The sequence below is a fragment of the Ascaphus truei genome, chromosome 5, assembly GCF_040206685.1.
Source record: "Ascaphus truei isolate aAscTru1 chromosome 5, aAscTru1.hap1, whole genome shotgun sequence".
NCBI classification, from domain to species: Eukaryota; Metazoa; Chordata; class Amphibia; order Anura; family Ascaphidae; genus Ascaphus; species Ascaphus truei.
The window spans coordinates 128,020,648-128,039,709 of NC_134487.1; the positions used below are offsets into that span (position 1 = coordinate 128,020,648).

Sequence of the window (19,062 nt, forward strand, 5' to 3'; positions counted from 1 at the left end):
GGAGACTCAGGAGTCCTGTTACTAGCAGGTGCACCACACACGACCTTGTAATGGGGACCGGTTAGACCACACGGGCCAATGTGAGATTGGGTGGGTCAAACAAGGGGGGTCCAGCCGTTACACAGGATAACCCAAAATTGTTAAAATCAAGGACAGAACATAGAACACAGACAGCGCCCAATGCTACTTCCAATGACACAGATACACAGTAAAGTACCTATATATATATCTAAACTAAAAACATATGGTCATTTAGTTTGATTGTTTGGCCAAAGTATCTTAAGCCTGCACACCAAACGTCAAGGTAGACCAAATCTGTGCAGGTCCTAACACTAATCAAATTCTTAATAACCTGTATAATACCGGGAAGAAAACTTTATAATAAAGCTGTTGTGATAAGCTGCATAGTTCTTAGTTTGATTGAAGCTCTTATTTACCTGTATAATACCAGGAAAAGCACTCTGAATTAGATTTGTCGCAACCAAACTGCATGCATGGACCTGCGTGTGTGGAAAATGAATGATCCTTAACCATTTGGAAGCATAGTGGGATGGGGGTGAGCTTGGAACCTGGGAAGGAGGAGCCACCCTCCCTTAATCAGCTGTGACCAGCTGGACAAGATTGCAAAACAGAGAAAACCAGATGTTTTTAGTTTAGATATACATATATACATATATATATAGGTACTTTACTGTGTATCTGTGTCATTGGAAGTAGCCTTAGGCTCTGTCTGTGTTCTATGTTCTGTCCTTGATTTTAACTATATATTGCCATGCCCAGTAGCACTCCGTTTTTGACACTCATATGCAAATATATATATTGTGGTTACTTTGGCGGTATATAAATTAGGAGCTTACTGATTTTCTCTGTAACCCAAAATTGTGCATGCTGACCGCCAGATCCTTTAATATATCTTATTTTTGTCGTTCCTGTAGCTTATCACTTCTCCCGTGGTCAACTGGGCCAATATTAGCACTAAAACAAAAGAAAAAGCGCACAGAGAGACATATTAAGTAAAAATAGATCACATATTATCTATTTTTACTTAATATGTCACTCTGTATGCTTTTTCTTTAATTTTAGTAACCCAGAATTCATCACAGGAAAAGATCAAAAATCCTTTAAAATCTGGACCACTTAATAGACAAAGGAAAACAAATATTTATTCCCTTCCAGGAATTAAGTCAAAAAAAAAAAGAGTTACCACAAACTCATTTGTTCTCTTATACAGTATGTAAGCGCTAGATTATAGGAAACAAAATATCAAATTATAGGAAATATATATATATATATATATATATATATATATATATAAAGCAGAAAATAGCAGTGTTAGTCCAGTTGCAATAGTGCAGAATAAATGAGTTCTCCAGTATTCTGTGATACCTTTTTTATTGGACTAACAATTTATGTCATAGGACAAGCTTTCGAGAGTTATCCTCTCTTCTTCAGGTCAAGCAATACTGATATACAAATGAATCTATGGCTAAAACAGATTCATTTGTATATCAGTATTGCTTGACCTGAAGAAGAGAGGATAACTCTCGAAAGCTTGTCCTATGACATAAATTGTTAGTCCAATAAAAAAGGTATCACCGAATACTGGAGAACTCATTTATTCTGCACTATATATATATATAATCATAGGACAACAGATTTGATTGCTATTTTGACCATACAAGAGAACATAGACACGACATTTTGGAACTGTGCAATTTAGTGAGGGAAGATGGCAACGGGCAAATATTACAGAACACCTTAAAGGCAGAAAGACTTCCCAGAAATACAAGACACAGATGAACTCCTAGTGGGATTAACAAATGTATATAAATTGACACCATCGGAGACTTGGAGAGAAGTTCAATTTAAAATAACACACAGGGCACATATTGCTTTCAATACAAGTCCCCTTCCATCAGTAGGAACCATCAACCAATGCCAAATGTTGAGGGCAGGTTTCAAACACCATTAAACACTTCTGGGATTAAATTATGGACTATATAACAAAAGTACTAAAAAAAAAAACAAACACAAAAACACAAGATTCTAGTGGTTTTATTATTTGCCAGCATAGAACCATGGCTAGACGAGGAAGGTAATACAACCAGAGCAGTCCAAGCCTCCAAAATGGTGCTCCTAACAGCTAGAAAAGCAATCATGCTGCAATTGGTACCCCCATCACCTCCAACATTGGATATAGTTCAAGAAAATCTATTTAAATTGATGTCCGTGGATAAAATAGAGGCGAGCTCCAGGTCAATATTTTTTTCCAAAATATGGATGTTTCATTCATTCTTTATCGGACAAAGCCAAGGCAGCCATATAAAAAGTGTTTGCGGACACAACATGTTGTCTAATCAGACAACTTCTCACACAAAACACAAATAGAATACCCTTATGAGGACAAATACTAGAGAACAAAAGTTAACCTTAAATAACTGATATATAAAGAAAATACAAAGAGACAGACATTGTAGTTAGGGGGGCGAGAGGAAAGGGACATTTAATTCAAATGTTAATTAAAGTTATATATTGGTTAAAAAATTTATTTAAAAAAAAAAGAAGAAAATAAAGCCAGAATGACATTGAACAACACGCAAAAGTGAAATTCTATATACAACAACCCTACAAAGTGTTCCATGAGGGTCACATACAGAAATGTAACCAGAGGAATGAAATCATACAGTAAACCTATAAGGTGGCTTGTAATGAAAAGAGATTGTGATTCCTTAAAAATGTATAATGTTTTAGGGAAAATGTGTAGAAAATGTTGCCTGTTGTGCTTTATGCATGTAAAATGTTTCCAATAAAAAATAAACATTTTAAAAAAGAATTAGAACTGCTGTAAGTTGCCAGTTATCAACGAGAGATGCTTTTGACGCAGCAAAGATGTCTCTTTTTTTTGATAATCTTATTTTTGTTAAACATAAGGTTGGGTACAGAATAAAGAATAGGGGGATGGAGGGGGGAGACACGCATGAACATTTTTTACATCACATACATTCTTGTTTATCATTTTATATATGCTCATATAATTCTTAGGTGCAACACTGATCAAGTTCAGAGGTCTCATTATATACATTAACAAAATACTATTTTCGCAGTATGGCTATTATAAAATCTATTTGAATATTTAATATTTATGAATCCTAGTTATAAACCCCCCCCACAAAATTAGGCTTTAAATTAAATTGTATCAATAAGTATGCAACAACACAAACATCGTTTCAGACATCGTGTCAGTTGTAAAAAGTCACAAAGACCGTCATACATACTACACACGTTTTATTAAGTTTGTACGTCTTTTTATCACTCAAAAAAGAATTGCAAAGTTCATATTAGTACATAGGCCCCTATGTATGACGTCAAAAGTGGTATAGATTTGAGGGGCGGAGGGGGGGAGAGGTAAAGGGGGACGGGTAACTGTGCAAGTTATGTACCAAAGGAAAAAATCCCATTGAAAATCAATAGGATTTCTTTCCGTTAATACACCTGCACCACTTTTGCCTCGATATATACTGTAAACCTCTATATTTGTATCACAGTATTTCAGGACTGATTACATTCAATGACAAGGAGCAGAGATGCTTTGAAGGAGCACAGTTATTGATTTCACAGAAACATGGTGCACTCACACTCAGCCAGCATCCCCATCTGTTTGCACTTCCGCAGGCGGCACTCCTGGCACTTCCTCCTCATGTACATATCCATCTCACAGTTACCCCCGTTCTTGCATTTGTAAACCGCATTCTTAGTAATACTTCTTCTGAAGAAACCTGCAAGTTATAGTACACTGCCATTAATACATGAGTATTTTCATTGATACATTGTATTGAATGTACGGTATGTGATATGTTCTCTATTATAGCACAATTGCATGTTTTAAAGCAGTGGTTCTCTCCATGGTCCTGGGTAAAACCATTTTTTTTACCAACCAGCTAATATCATGTTTATATTCAATGCATGCTTTGGTGGTTGTTCCAATAACCCGGTGGTGCCTGACAAGAGATTTTTGAGAACCAGTACATTAAAAACAATGACTAACAATGATGAGTGTTTTACAGTCTACAAGATAAATATTTCCAGTAAGAAAGCAAAAAACGATCTGTCTTTTAGCTATTATTCAGGGAGAATCCCTGCACGCTTCCCAAGCTATTTAACTTATCTGTAAACCATGTCTTGAGATCAAGAGGGCTTCTTATTAAGGCTTGATCTAGTTAGCCAATAGAAAGCCCTCTTTTAAGACCCTACACTCTCTTGTCCCTCCTTACATCCCAGGCCTAATTTCTTGCTATACACCTGCTTGCCTCTTGCGTTCTGCTCAAGGATATCTTCTGTATACCCGTTTTGCATCTAAACCCCTCTCTTGCCTAAAAGCTTTGTCACTGTCCCACACCTCTGGAATGTCCTTCCCCCTCTATATGCGACTCTATCCACCTTTAAGGCCCATCTTAAAACACACCTCTTTAATGGAGTATTTGGGTAGCTCACATGGCTGATACTATACACCTCATATATATAGTATGAGGTAACTCTCAATGTATTACTTTCTGGTACAACATTTTATAAATAAAATAAATATGCATTTATCATGATCCCTTGTATACGCACTTACCATAACACCACCCTACTGTCTCTGTAAGCTCCCTGCTCTTACTACTTAGACTGTAAGCTCTTCAGGGCAGGGACCCCTTTTCATAATGTTACTTTTATGTTTACAGTGCTTATTCCCATTGTGTTATATTATTTTGTCATGTATATTACTGCTGTAAAGCACTATATACATCAATGATGCTATACACAAAGATATACATAAATATGTACAAAACCTATGCTGTGCCGCTATAGTGGAACGCGCTAGCTTCTGCGCAACGCACGTTCACCTGCAGCAGGAGATATTTCCTGTCCAGAAGGCAGAGGTCATAGAAACAATTGGGTATTAACCCGTGAATGACCGAGGCTACTACCAATGTTTTGTTTGAACAGTAGTCGTCCTTAAAGTCTTGGAGAGAGACACCAATATAAATATAATAAGATTTTAAGGCTATATAAGCCAAAGCAGAGAAAGTTCAGGGCAGTGGGCTGGTTAATCCGGTAGAAGTACAGCGGAGTATCTCCAGAAGAGACGCCCCAAGGTAAGTCACGGTCCGGTGCCTATTAGCCTCACATCCACCCCGTATGCTGCAAACGGATCAACAAGAAAATAAACTTGTCTTTACTCACAAAATCCTTTGCGTGCGATCACCGCTTAGAAAGCTGCAGCTGCCATCCCTGCTACTCGTGGTGTCGGCGTGCTCCTTCCGGACATGACGTAGGGTAAGAAGGAAATGGTAACCATCGCATTAGTGCGCCTCCGCTCTCCCCACACCTCTATGACCCGGGCCTTATGCACATGCATCATTTCACTTTTACACGTTTTACACCCAGGTGACTTCCTAGAGAGAGCCATTCATTGAACTTCCTCCCATGTTAGACACCGTCTCCCAAGTCTGTATTCATATTTTTATTGACCATGGTTAACTCATCCTACAGAAGCAGCTTCTCTTTGATCACATGTACTTACACTGTTACACTTTTATGATATCCTGTTGCATACAGTACGTGTCTCCCGCTACACTGCTCAGAAATGTGAGCTCTGCAGGGCAGACACATCACAGCCGCACCCCCCGACACGCCTCCCTGTCACCTCTGCCTTCTGTAAGAAGGAAATGGTAACCGTGGTCACAGCAACTCCACCAGCCAACGCATTGAAAAAAGGTAAAAAAAAACCTTTATTTTCTCTGAACAGTGAGCATCAGTACATCCACTCTGACGCGTTTCGTCCAATGATGGACTTTATCAAAGAGTGATCACCCCTGCATAATACCGGATCTTATATAGGACATGACGTATCAACACAATCATTCAATTATTGAACTGGGACCTCCCATCAATAAATGTTGAACTAAATCCTACGTCACTCCAAATACAAGAAACTTTATATATGCAACCCAAACACCACACAATAGTCATTTAGTCTAAACAAGAATACAGAAAAAAAAGAAAAAGAATTAGTATAAAACCATGGGATTAAAAACAAAGGCACTGATTGCTCACAGAATAATTTAGAACAACAAAATATATATAATACAATATAATCTGATAATGTGGACACTTGATACCAAAAGTAATTAATATATTAACTGAATTTTATTCAAAATGCCATACTCCTAAACATTTTACGAATACATATATGATAGTATGTGAATCCTCACTCATACTGAAAGGATATGTATGGAATATGATACTATACATAAGCATTAATAATAAAAAAGATGTGTGCAGAATCACAGAAAGGAGAAGCATAAAGAATTATAACTTCAATACATGCCTAAATTATAAACATAGCATAAGCCCGTATAATACTGCGTTAACAATTAATACACACCCCGAACACTCCCCCACACATGTCACTCAACCAGGAAGTGTTTGAGCTCTTTTATGGCCCTTGAACATATCCCCCCTCATAAAAGGGGTGGTGATAGAGAGGGCATGCTAAACAGACGAGAAATGTACTGGATATACACCTTCATCTCTCCATCCATTTGGCATCAACCAGGAGTCGGAGCTTAAACACTTCCTGGTTGAGTGACATGTGAGGGGGAGTGTTCGGGGTGTGTATTAATTGTTAACGCAGTATTATACGGGCTTATGCTATGTTTATAATTTAGTCATGTATTGAAGTTAAAACATACTGGACACCTAACAAGCTCCTATTAAACCCCCATATATATATTTAGGCACTGTACCGTGTATGAGTCTCACTGGATGTGCTAAAACTGAGCTTTGTCTGTGTTTTATGTTCTGTCTCTGGTTTTAAATATGTATTGAAGTTATAATTCTTTATGCTTCTCCTTTCTGTGATTCTGCACACATCTTTTTTATTAATAATGCTTATGTATAGTATCATATTCCATACATATCCTTTCAGTATGAGTGAGGATTCACATACTATCATATATGTATTCGTAAAATGTTTAGGAGTATGGCATTTTGAATAGAATTCAGTTAATATATTAATTACTTTTGGTATCAAGTGTCCACATTATCAGATTATATTGTATTATATATATTTTGTTGTTCTAAATTATTCTGTGAGCAATCAGCGCCTTTGTTTTTAATCCCATGGTTTTATACTAATTCTTTTTCTTTTTCTTCTGTATTCTTGTTTAGACTAAATGACTATTGTGTGGTGTTTGGGTTGCATATATAAAGTTTCTTGTATTTGGAGTGACGTAGGATTTAGTTCAACATTTATTGATGGGAGGTCCCAGTTCAATAATTGAATGATTGTGTTGATACGTCATGTCCTATATAAGATCCGGTATTATGCAGGGGTGATCACTCTTTGATAAAGTCCATCATTGGACGAAACGCGTCAGAGTGGATGTACTGATGCTCACTGTTCAGAGAAAATAAAGTTTTTTTTACCTTTTTTCAATGCGTTGGCTGGTGGAGTTGCTGTGACCACGGTTACCATTTCCTTCTTACAGAAGGCAGAGGTGACAGGGAGGCGTGTCGGGGGGTGCGGCTGTGATGTGTCTGCCCTGCAGAGCTCACATTTCTGAGCAGTGTAGCGGGAGACACGTACTGTATGCAACAGGATATCATAAAAGTGTAACAGTGTAAGTACATGTGATCAAAAAGAAGCTGCTTCTGTAGGATGAGTTAACCATGGTCAATAAAAATATGAATACAGACTTGGGAGACGGTGTCTAACATGGGAGGAAGTTCAATGAATGGCTCTCTCTAGCAAGTCACCTGTGTGTAAAACGTGTAAAAGTGAAATGATGCATGTGCATAAGGCCCGGGCCATAGAGGTGTGGGGAGAGCGGAGGCGCACTAATGCTGAGGCTCGCCTGCTTCAGTCAGCGCTATTGCACGGACTTGCAGGCGAGCCAGCGTGCGTGAAGGGAGCCGGGGGGAGGTGGTTGGAGGCGGGGCATTGATGTTGCTGGGCCAATCGCCCGTGACGCACTGACGTCAATGTCACGGCGCCATGACGTTGACGCTGCTGTGCTGTGATTGGAGGTTTTCAGCCGACAGCGCGCTGAAAAACAGCTTGGCGCTCGGCTGAAACCTCCAACTCGTCAGCACGCCTGCGGACGCTCGCGTGAGCCCACTCTCAAGGCATCCTCATTGAGGATGCAGGGGCTCAGCGCGGAGCGTCCGCATGCCTCAGCACGGCTTCCCGTGCTATGGACGCAGCCTAAGACTTTAAAGCTGCAATCCCGCCTACGGCCCGTGTTATTTGCAGCTTCGGGGACCCAGCAGTTTCCCAGAAACTTCCAGTATTGGGTGCCAGGCTTCTACCCCACCCCTCTTCCTGAGGAAACAAATGGCCCAAAAGCGGGTGACTGCAGTGCGATCTTTAAAAAAAAAAAAAAAACGATACCGGCACCAAAAACTGTAAGTATGTCAGAAACCAGCGGGTCTCCAGAGCTGAAAATAGTGGGGTTCAGCTGTGGGGATCCCCCCGTTCAAATACTGGACAAAAATAAATACAGACATTTGGCATTCTTGCTGTTTTCTATCAAGCCAGGGTATATAGAGAAGGTTATTCACTAAGCCAGTGTGTACCCAACTGGGGTTCCGCGGCACCCGGGTGTTCCATGAGGTGATCAAATGGGTGCCAGGAGATTTCCACGATATACCCCAGACCAGGGAGAAAGCAGGGAAGTTGCTAGGGGGCTGGGCAGTTTCCTCCATCCTGATTGGCTGCTGCTGGGTAATGCAGCCAATCAGGAGGTGGTATCAGGAGCCGGGGGTGTGCGGCCAAGCAGAGGAGGAAGCAGCTTGGGCAGGGGAGAGCTGAGGCTGTGTGGCTCTGTCCTGTTGTGTATTTGTTCTGTCCTGTTGTGTGTATCCTATAATTTCGTCTGTCTCCTGTGAGTCCCTGCCCTCTCTCATTGACTGTCCTGTTGTGGGAGTGCCTCAGCAATTGAGCACAGTGAGTAGGGGTGTGCCAAGAAAAATAAATAAAGGTTGGAAACCACTGCGCCAAGCAATGGCAGCTGTTACCACATCGCAGCACCATTCAATAGTACTGTACTGTATGTTGTAACTGCAAACTGTTTAATGAATGACCTCACTAAGATTCCATGGGCCCGATATGGAGATTTGTAGGAAACGCAAAAATACCAGTATCATAAAAATAGCACTGCGCCAATGTTATTTCTGTGATTACACTGTGGTTTTAGAGTTAAATGTTACAGAGTGGTAAGCATCTGGTCTCAATTATGTAAACAGGGTATTAGATTAGTGTGATTGCTGATGCGCACATTGTGCGTCTGATGGAATTCCAGGCCTGTGCAGAACAGTTACGTGTGTTATATTTGCATCATTGGACACCATTAAAAATGAAGCTCTTTTTTGGGGTATGACTGCAACAAGTCTGCCTGCCATGTGCATGCTGTGGGGATATCTGAAGCAACAAGCAAGCTGAAAGGAGAAGCAAGCTCGCATTTAACAGAGGGGCTATATACATGTGTGTTCAATTCTTCTCCTGCCTCTTGGTCTTTTTAGCTGTAAAACCTTATGAGCTACATAGCGCCTGTGCATCAATAGAGCAGCAATGGGTTATCCAAATCCATGGTGATATGAATGTGCTCTTATAGTATAGTCTGGTTTGCACCTGGTCCACAATTAAGAAGCCTTCTTAAATTAAGAATAGCCATTACAATGACTCTAAATTTGATACAATTGCAAGACAGGGGCTATTCAACAGGTGTACCCCCATGTAGAACTAATTTAAATAAATTAGGAATAGATACGCATACATGCTTGCTGCCCAGTTGTAATGTTACCGACTCTCGTGCGAAAGGCCGCGTGCTTCTTTTTTTGGTTAACTCTGAATTGAGTTCTTATTTTAAGAGTTGCACAACTCCCACTTGTGTCCCCACAATGCATATGTTAAGAGGATATCGGGGGGGGGGGGAGAATGGTGAGCACAGAATTAAGTGGGCTGTAGTGGACATAGGACAGTATTTGGTGTCATCGGGTTGACTTTGGCAGCTTTGAATGCTTAATGGTAATTGCAGGGGAAGAAACAAATACAACTTGCAAACTGATATATATATATATATATATAGATATATTACAGTGGTTGACAAATCACCAAAAAATCTACTCGCCACAAAAAAAAATCTACTCGCCACCTAGTACCAAACGTGTGCTGCTTGGGCCAATATTTACTCGCCCGGGGGTTAAATCCACTCGCCCGGGGCGAGCAAATGTATAGGTTTGTCGAACACTGGATATATATATACAGTATATATATATATATATATATATACAGTGTTCGACAAACCTATACATTTGCTCGCCCCGGGCGAGTGGATTTAACCCCCGAGCGAGTAAATATTGGCCCAAGCAGCACACGTTTGGTACTAAGTGGCGAGTAGATTTTTTGGTGATTTGTCAACCACTGTGTATATATATATATACAGATTTATTAAGACAACTATTATATATATATAATATATATATAGATATATATATATACTGTATATATATATATATATATATATATATATATATATATATATATATATATATATATATATATATATACAGTATATATATATATCTATATATATATTATATATATATATAATAGTTGTCTTAATAAATCTGAAAAGGGAGAGAATCATAACAATGTCAACAGATTTGGCCCTGGTGCAATATTATAATAAAGGAAACATTTGGCAAAAAAATTATTTTGCAGAAAAAAATATTAGGAAAGGGTATAAGAAAACTCATTAAAATTCAACATTAACAGTTTGAAAGTTATTGCATTATGTGATTCATGGAGTTTGCATAATTTAGTATTGACAAAACGTACAACTGATATATTCTTTAACTATCTTTTTGTTTTGGTAGTGAAATAGAGGTTTAACTTCTCATGGCAAGTTAATGTAGATTGGCCAACCGCAAAACTCTTGTATGGGGACCTTAGCAACATGACAAAACGTTTTCACACAAGATTTGGTCAGATTTCATTCTGTGTCCATAAGAAAGTATTCCTCATGTAAAAAGGAAAGAAAAAAAGGAATTACAGATATACTGTACTTCTTCCACCGCAGGGTGTTTGACTGAGCACAATTATCCGAAATCAGATTAAAATGCTCCACTATATGGTATAGTGTGCACTTACAATAACTAAACCAAATATGGGACTGATTGTGATGAATGGATCATTATTAAGGAAAACCTTTGTCCCACAGAGAAACCTACTGGAGGGAGAATTTTAACATTTGGATGCCTTTAAAGGTGCAATCCACGGCTCACTCCTTTTACATAAGTGGGAAACAGGGGGTTTCTGGGGCTGAACCACGTTAATTTCAGCTCTGTGGACACCGCGGGCCCCGAGATACATACGGGAAAGGTGCTGCCAGTTACTTTATTTTGTCCTGGGTATCATGGGAGATTCAAACCACCACTTTGTTCCCCTGGAGGGAATGGTACCGGCCTTATATTTATAGGAATACATATTGGGAACCTTGGGGTCCCCAGAGATCAAAATACCATGTTAGGGGGAGTGTTAAAAAAACAAGAAATAAAAATACGAGCATGGGGAACTAATCCTTTAACGAGACAAGTCAAAGTGGAAAAAAACTAAAAGAAAGAAAATGGGAGAAGCATCAAGGAAAAAAGAGAACAGGGTGATGCTATAGGTGCATGACAAAGTCACATAAAAAGTATATGCAATACACAGTAAAGATAAGACAAACATTTGAAAACCTATAAAACTGCAAAACAAAGACGGGGACATATTTCACTAGCAGATTGTAAACAGGATTTTCTTACCTTTACATCCTTCGCAGGTTAATGCATTGTAATGGTAGCCAGATGCTTTGTCTCCGCACACAACACACAACTCATCTCCTTTAACCCTTCCAACACAGGGACTAAGCCTAGACTTCTTGGCTGCTGGTAAGTCCACGATATCAGTGTCTATTGTAAATAGGTTCTCTGAGGGTATCCGTTTCAGCTCACAAATTCCATTGGAGTACCAGTCTTCTGCATGTTGTGAGTAATAGCTGGTATTAGTGTGATATGGTGATGATGTAATTGGTTGGTGCACTGTTGGAAACTGGATCTGGTTATAATGAGTGGAGAATGAGGGCACTTCTGAATCATGGACTGGGGAACTTGCATGCATTGAATGTAGTCCTAGCAAACAAAAAAAAAATTGAGAACAGTTAATTCCGGAAGTGTAATATATCAATTATAGTGTAGACATCTTTTGTAACAAAATCCCACTAAAATGGACAACTCTAGACATGCGAATCTACTAAACGTTTGGATTTTGAGAATGTTTTTATGAAATTATATATGCACACACATCAGTACAACTGGTGATATAGGTAAATATACTTGCATATAATAATTATTTTCTGCAATGCTGATATTAATTGCATGTACTTGTATATAAAAACAAGTAAAATATACTTTTTTGTAAATTTAATTGGTTACAACATCATCAATCACCATGGATGATCATGAGTACCAGCAGCTTTTCATATGAATGCTATTTCACAATTGAGGCACTAAAATGTGTTAATTTAAGACTTGTATTTTGCTTTAACAATTTAAATGCTCATATTATAAAGACAACTTTAAGACAAGGAAAAATAATGAAACGGGGATCATATGTAGAGTCTACAAATGAACAATGGATAAAATGTGGTTTATCCGGGAAACTGCCGCCCCCAATGAAATCAGAACTCACCAGCAATGAAAAAAATAAAAAAGGTTTATTAAACTACATAAAATGGAGTATGAGTACTCCTTGAGCAAGCGCCAGAGAGGGCGTGAAATGCGTGGGAGCAGATTTTTTTGTTTTGTTCGTGTATTTTTGTATAATTTTTATGTAGTTTAATAAACCTTTTTATTTTTTTCATTGCTGTTGAGTTCTGATTTCATTAGGGGCGGCAGTTTCACAGATCAACCACATTTTGTCCTGCCGTCTATGATCGGAGAGACGCCACAGGGCGGTCACGGATTGCCCTACCATTTTGGGTTTCACTACAAGCTGTATCAAGATGGAAAAGTGAACGGTGACTAATCGTGAGTAAAAGCGTTACTCCACACCCCACTGACAGAGACACGGGTTCATCAAGCTGCAGTTATCCCATGGGGTAACATATCCATCCTTAACGGGGGTAACATGGCTTCTCCAGCGGCTCTCACACCTGTGATCTCCCTACATCTTATACTTCATTTTTTCAGCAGTGAAAGCTTCCGTTATTAACCCCATTAATACTCCGCTTGTTATATTTCATCACATTGGCTTATCATAGCCTTATGTTTGATCCTCAAGCTTATATTTGTTTTTTTCCCGCTGTACAAATGAATAATGCCTGAAAAAGGAGAACAACTTAGGGCCATATTTACTAACTGGCGCTATGTCATAAGACACCTACCGACACAGAAGAAGCCTTACGGACCATTTACTTTAGTGAGCTGTAAGGTGTTTCCCAAAGTCGGAAGGTGTTTTATAGCATAGTTCTGCTTTGTATATAGGGGCTTGGGTGGGTCAAATGGCCTTGAAGTACTGAATGCTATTTCCACAATTGATGCACTAAAATGTGTTAATTTAAGATTTGTATTTTGCTTTAACAATTTAAATGCTCATATTATAAAGACAACTTTAAGAAAAGGAAAAATATGTAGAGTCTACCAATGAACAATGGAAACATTGTTTCTCAGGGTGAGACCCATCTGGAATCCCCCTTAAACCAGTAGTACATCATCTTTCTACAGTAAGTAATAGCTACTTCAAACACAGAGTAAAAACATTATTCTGGAAAAATCTGCCATTATGTATTCTAACATTCTTTGAATCAGCAAACTATCACCTAGACCCAAATAATTCTTAGCAAAACAAACTACGAAACGCCATTGTTTCCCCCTGATTTACACGATGGGAACTCTGAGGTCTCTCGGAGCATGCTATTTGCAGTTCCGGTGACTCCTAGCCAGGGCCGGCCTTCCCTTTGGCGGGGCCCAATGTACCATGCCGACAGTGGGCTCCTCCTATTGCAGGGTCATGAAATCATGATGTCACAGAAGGACGCTCCACATAAGAGAAGACCCCCCTCTGTGCATGCACGCGCCTCCAGCTACACACACACCTCTCACAGCTACAGACATGCACACACACCCTCCCTCCCTACCTTGGAGTGAGCAGCGGTGTGGTCCTGCACTGGTTTGGGGACTCGCCATCTCCCTTCTCCAGCTCTCCCCTTTTCTGTTGATTGGACTTTGGATCCCGGCAGCGACAGGAGGAGGCAGAAAAGGGAGTGTGGGGCCCCCCAAAAGGCCGGCCCTGCGCTCTGGTTCCCAAAATACTTACCAGTGAAATTACCGGATTGAAATCTCGTTCCAGTGGAAACAAAATGGCTGTGAAACTGAATTTGATGGCACTTTAAATATCCCACCTGGCAAAAACTAGGAAGTAATACTGGTAACTTCACCAGTAAGTATTTTTTTTCCAACCAAAAATGTTTTTATTGAGTGCATGGTACAATCATATAGAAATCTAACAACACAATGTCATATTATAAAGTAACCACATCCACTCAAGTTTTTAGTAGTTTAACCGCACACGACATACCAGGCAGACTAACTGACTAACAAGACCGTAGACAAAGACACTGGAAGGGGTGGTAAGGAAGGGGAGGGAAGGGGGGGGGGAGCAGTCCAGGAAAACTCAGGTTTTCTGATCGGACCCACTGCCTTTGATCGTCAGGAAGAGGTCTCGTCTAGTGACTCATGACATTTAACTGAGGTTTGCTCTCTGTCGACCCTATCAGTCCTATACCTGGCACTCAACTGTCTCAGCACATCATAGGAGAATGCGTTTGAATCTATCAGAGCAGAATAGTGGAGGCATCTACCCCTGGGATATCCGTTTGGGCCAGCCACGGTGCCCAGATTTTTAGAAAATTTGTGCCGGTGTCGTTAACCAGACTCGTTAACTGCTCCATCCGGCAGATGTACCAAATTCTTTTCCTGATTTTTGGGATGTTGGGTAACTTGGGTTGCTTCCACAATGCTGCGATTTCGCACCTCAGGGCTATTGCAAAATGTGCAATTAATTTGTGCTCCGATCTGTTTAACCCCGGGGTGCGTCTGCCGAGCAGAAACAACCAGGGGTCCAAAGGGACCGTGAGACCGAGAATTCTCTGAAGCCAATTCCTAATGTCTTCCCAGATTGGGATCACTTTGGTGCAACTCCACAGCATGTGCAACAAGTCTGCCTGTTCCCCACATTGTTTTGGACACAATGGGGGGTAATCTTTAACAAACTTAGACAATCTTAGCGGGGTCAGATACCATCTCATCAGGACTTTATACGCATTTTCCTTTAATGTGGTGCATATACAACTCTTTGAAGCCGCTAATACTATGGAGTCCCAGTCCTCGTCTTCTATGGTCTCCCCTAAGTCCCTCTCCCACCTGGTCCTGTAACTAAGTTTCTTGTCGTCTTCTTTTGCAGGACAGACCACCTCTCTATATATACCAGAGATAAGTCCCTTGGTGTCTGTCCCTCTGGAACAGAGCTGCTCAAAATTTGTTCGCCTGGGGCGTTTTGGGGATTTAGTATAGAACGCTCTTAGCTGGAGGTATCTAAAGAATTCTGAATTTGGCATCTCTTTCTCCAATTTAATTTGTTCAAAAGGTTTTATTGAAATTCTTCCCTCCAAGTGTAGTAGCCTAGTGAGGCCTTTTTGTTTCCAAATTGTAAAATCCTTACTCTGCAGGCCCGGAGCGAAATCAGGATTTCCCAAAATCGGGGTCATCAAGGAGTGCTGCCTTGTAAGGGCATATTTGTATCTGCTATTCTCCCACACTGCTAACGAGCTGCCCATCGCGGATAGAGGGTCACTTACGGTCTTATAAACCATTTTTGGTAGCCAAATGAAGTCCTGCAATGCCACCGGGGCACAGCACTCTTTTTCCAGTTCTACTCACCGCCTTAAGCTTGGGTGAGTGTGCCACTGGGTAATTTGAGATAATTGGGCCGCTCTGAAATACGATAACAAGCAAGGTACCGCTAACCCCCCTCTAGGTGTGGGCCTAATAAGTGTGCTAGTTTCAATGCGTGGTGTTTTATTACCCCAGACGAATTTCACCATTGCGGACTGCAGCCGGAGGATATCGTCCCTGATTACTTGAATCGGGAGGGTCTGGAACAGGTACAGGATTCTGGGGAGCATCAGTAAGTATTTGAGGAACGGGGGGAGGGGTCAACAGATATAGCACGGTTCAAATATGGGGGAGTCATGCTTCCCATCATGTAAAAAAAGGGAGGTTTGCTAAGGGGTGTTTCTGCTGTAAGTCTACAAGATCTGACAATGTAGATAATTGCAATGCCATAGATCATTCTGGCCACAAATGTTTAACATTACAACAGTTGCACTATAGCGCTTGAGCTTATATTGACAGATAAGAAACAACATGGTGAATGAGGCAAATGCTAAAGAGTTAGATGACAAGGGGATAAAATGTGTATTATAAACATGGTTGTAGAGGTAAAACTCATTTTTGTCAAAAACGCACTAAATGCACTTCCTGACTTGGAATGGCTTAATATTTCTATTGGAAAACGCATTAAAGACACGTAATCTTCAGAACTTGCCATATACCTTCCTTTTTTAAATACTGAGTTTTTCCTGTCAAAAAGGACATTTAATCGTCTTTTCCTCAGTTCTCAAAGAATGTAGTTAATTACTTTGACCTATTAGCTGTACTGCAGTTTTGCACTGCGTCAGGTGACCTGATTAAAAAAATAACCCTTTATCTCTCCTGGTGGTAGCAATGTTTCATAATTTCCTTGTTGCACTGGGAAAAAGTAGAGCGTAACACTTTGATAAATCTCCTTAACAGTGTATAGGAGCAGAGTCTCGCTCTGTGTATTCGCTATACAAGACATTGAGATAGATAGTGTTCAATAATGGAGACTAACAGGAAACATTGCACCACTTCTCTGAATGAAGAGTGATGACAGGATGGAGGAAACATCTAATGGTGTAAAATAAACATGAACATTCATAGAAGAGAACCATAGAGTCCCATGCACAACAACAATGTTATTTTTATATGCTAGATTAATACAAGGTATAGAAGCCCAACACAAATGTTTACAATATGCTACATTTGAGAATACATTAACGACAGCATTATTGTAAATCATTCCGGTAGGAAACATTAGATACAGACCAATAACCATCGTTTTAGGTGGGTATGGTCATTTACATTCAAAACTGTCAGATTTGTTTTTCAACAAAGTCCTTCAAAGGCTTATTGCATTGCACCTTGCTACAACAGTCAGTATGGTTAGGCTGACCAGATTTTCAAAAGGAAAAACCAGGATACATTAAAAGATTATTTAAAAAACAAATTACATCACTTAAAAATAAATATTATAATGGTGTTTGTCTAGTAGCATCCCCATTTATACTCTATTAATTCTCTCTCCCCTTCTTCACCGGATATATATGGATATGGATATGGATATATATATATATATATATATATATATATATATATATATATATATATATATATATAGCAACTGTAAATATTCCTGTATCTTCATTTGCATGTCTTAGACAGGTCTGCAACCCTGTCTTTCACCATTATCACCCAGCAAACAGCACTTCCACTGCAGCAAGGGATTCTGGGAAATGACATGCAAATGAGCACAAAGTGCCACTTTTTATCTCATGCTCACATTACATGAGCAACCCTTAGCCAATGCATGCTGCTTTAAACACAGCTTTTAAGCAAGGACTTGGGAGATGCAAAGTCAGTTAACCCACTCACAGACATGTTTCAACCTTGATGGGTATCATCAGTGTGAGGTTTGCTTGCTGACATTTGCTCAAATGAGATAAGAGTAGGTAATCACCACCACTATTAAGGTTATGGTGGGTAAAAAAAAGTGACTAAACCCCTCCACAGTAAAGCATAAAGCAACTGTAAATATTCCTGTATATTCATTTGCATGTCTTAGACAGGTCTGCAACCCTGTCTTTCACCATTATCACCCAGCAAACAGCACTTCCACTGCAGCAAGGGATTCTGGGAAATGACATGCAAATGAGCACACAGTGCCACCTTAATAGTGGTGGTGATTACCTACTCTTATCTCATTTGAGCAAATGTCAGCAAGCCAACCTCACACTGATGATACCCATCAAGGTTGAAACATGTCTGTGAGTGGGTTAACTGACTTTGCATCTCCCAAGTCCTTGCTTAAAAGCTGTGTTTAAAGCAGCATGCATTGACTAAGGGTTGCTCATGTAATGTGAGCATGAGATAAAAAGTGGCACTGTGTGCTCATTTGCATGTCATTTCCCAGAATCCCTTGCTGCAGTGGAAGTGCTGTTTGCTGAGTGATGATGGTGAAAGACAGGGTTGCAGGCCTGTCTAAGACATGCAAATGAATATACAGGAATATTTACAGTTGCTTTATGCTTTACTGTGGAGGGTTTTAGTCACTTTTTTTACCCACCGTAACCATAATAGTGGTATATATATATATATATATATATATATATATATATATATATATATAAGAGATATCTCCTCCCAGTCTCTCTCTCCCCCTTCCCTGAGTCTCTTTATCCCTTCCCAGTCTCTCTTTATCCCTTCCCAGTCTCTCTCTCCCCAGTGTCTCTCTCTCCCCCCCATGTCTCTCCCCCCCCTCCCCATGTCTCTCCCTCCCCCATGTCTCTCCCTCCCCCCCATCTCTCTCTCACCCCCCATGTCGCTCTCTCCCCCCAAGGTCGCTCCCTCACCATGTCTCTCTCCCCCCATGTCTACTTGAAAACGAGAGGTAACTCTCAATGTATTACTTCCTGGTAAAATATATTATAAATAAATGTCTGTCCCCATGTCTCTCTCCCCCCATGTCTTTCTCTCCCCCCCCCCCAAGTCTCTCTCCCCCCATGTCTCTCTCTCTCTCTTCCCCATGTCTCTCACTCTCCTACCAATATCTCTCACTCTCCT

General features: G+C 40.1%; 1 protein-coding gene across 5 annotated transcripts in view; it reads right to left on the reverse strand.

Annotated features, from left to right (window-relative positions):
* Positions 1 to 19,062, reverse strand: part of NR1H4 (nuclear receptor subfamily 1 group H member 4) — a 131,610-nt gene that overhangs the window by 59,936 nt on the left and 52,612 nt on the right. For all 5 annotated transcript variants that reach the window (XM_075600687.1, XM_075600685.1, XM_075600686.1 and 2 more), the window contains 2 exons: positions 11,848 to 12,213; positions 3,636 to 3,776 (listed from right to left, as the gene is read on the reverse strand). In XM_075600687.1, coding sequence (XP_075456802.1) covers positions 3,636 to 3,776; positions 11,848 to 12,213 — 507 coding nt within the window. The remainder of the gene's footprint in view (positions 1 to 3,635; positions 3,777 to 11,847; positions 12,214 to 19,062) is intronic.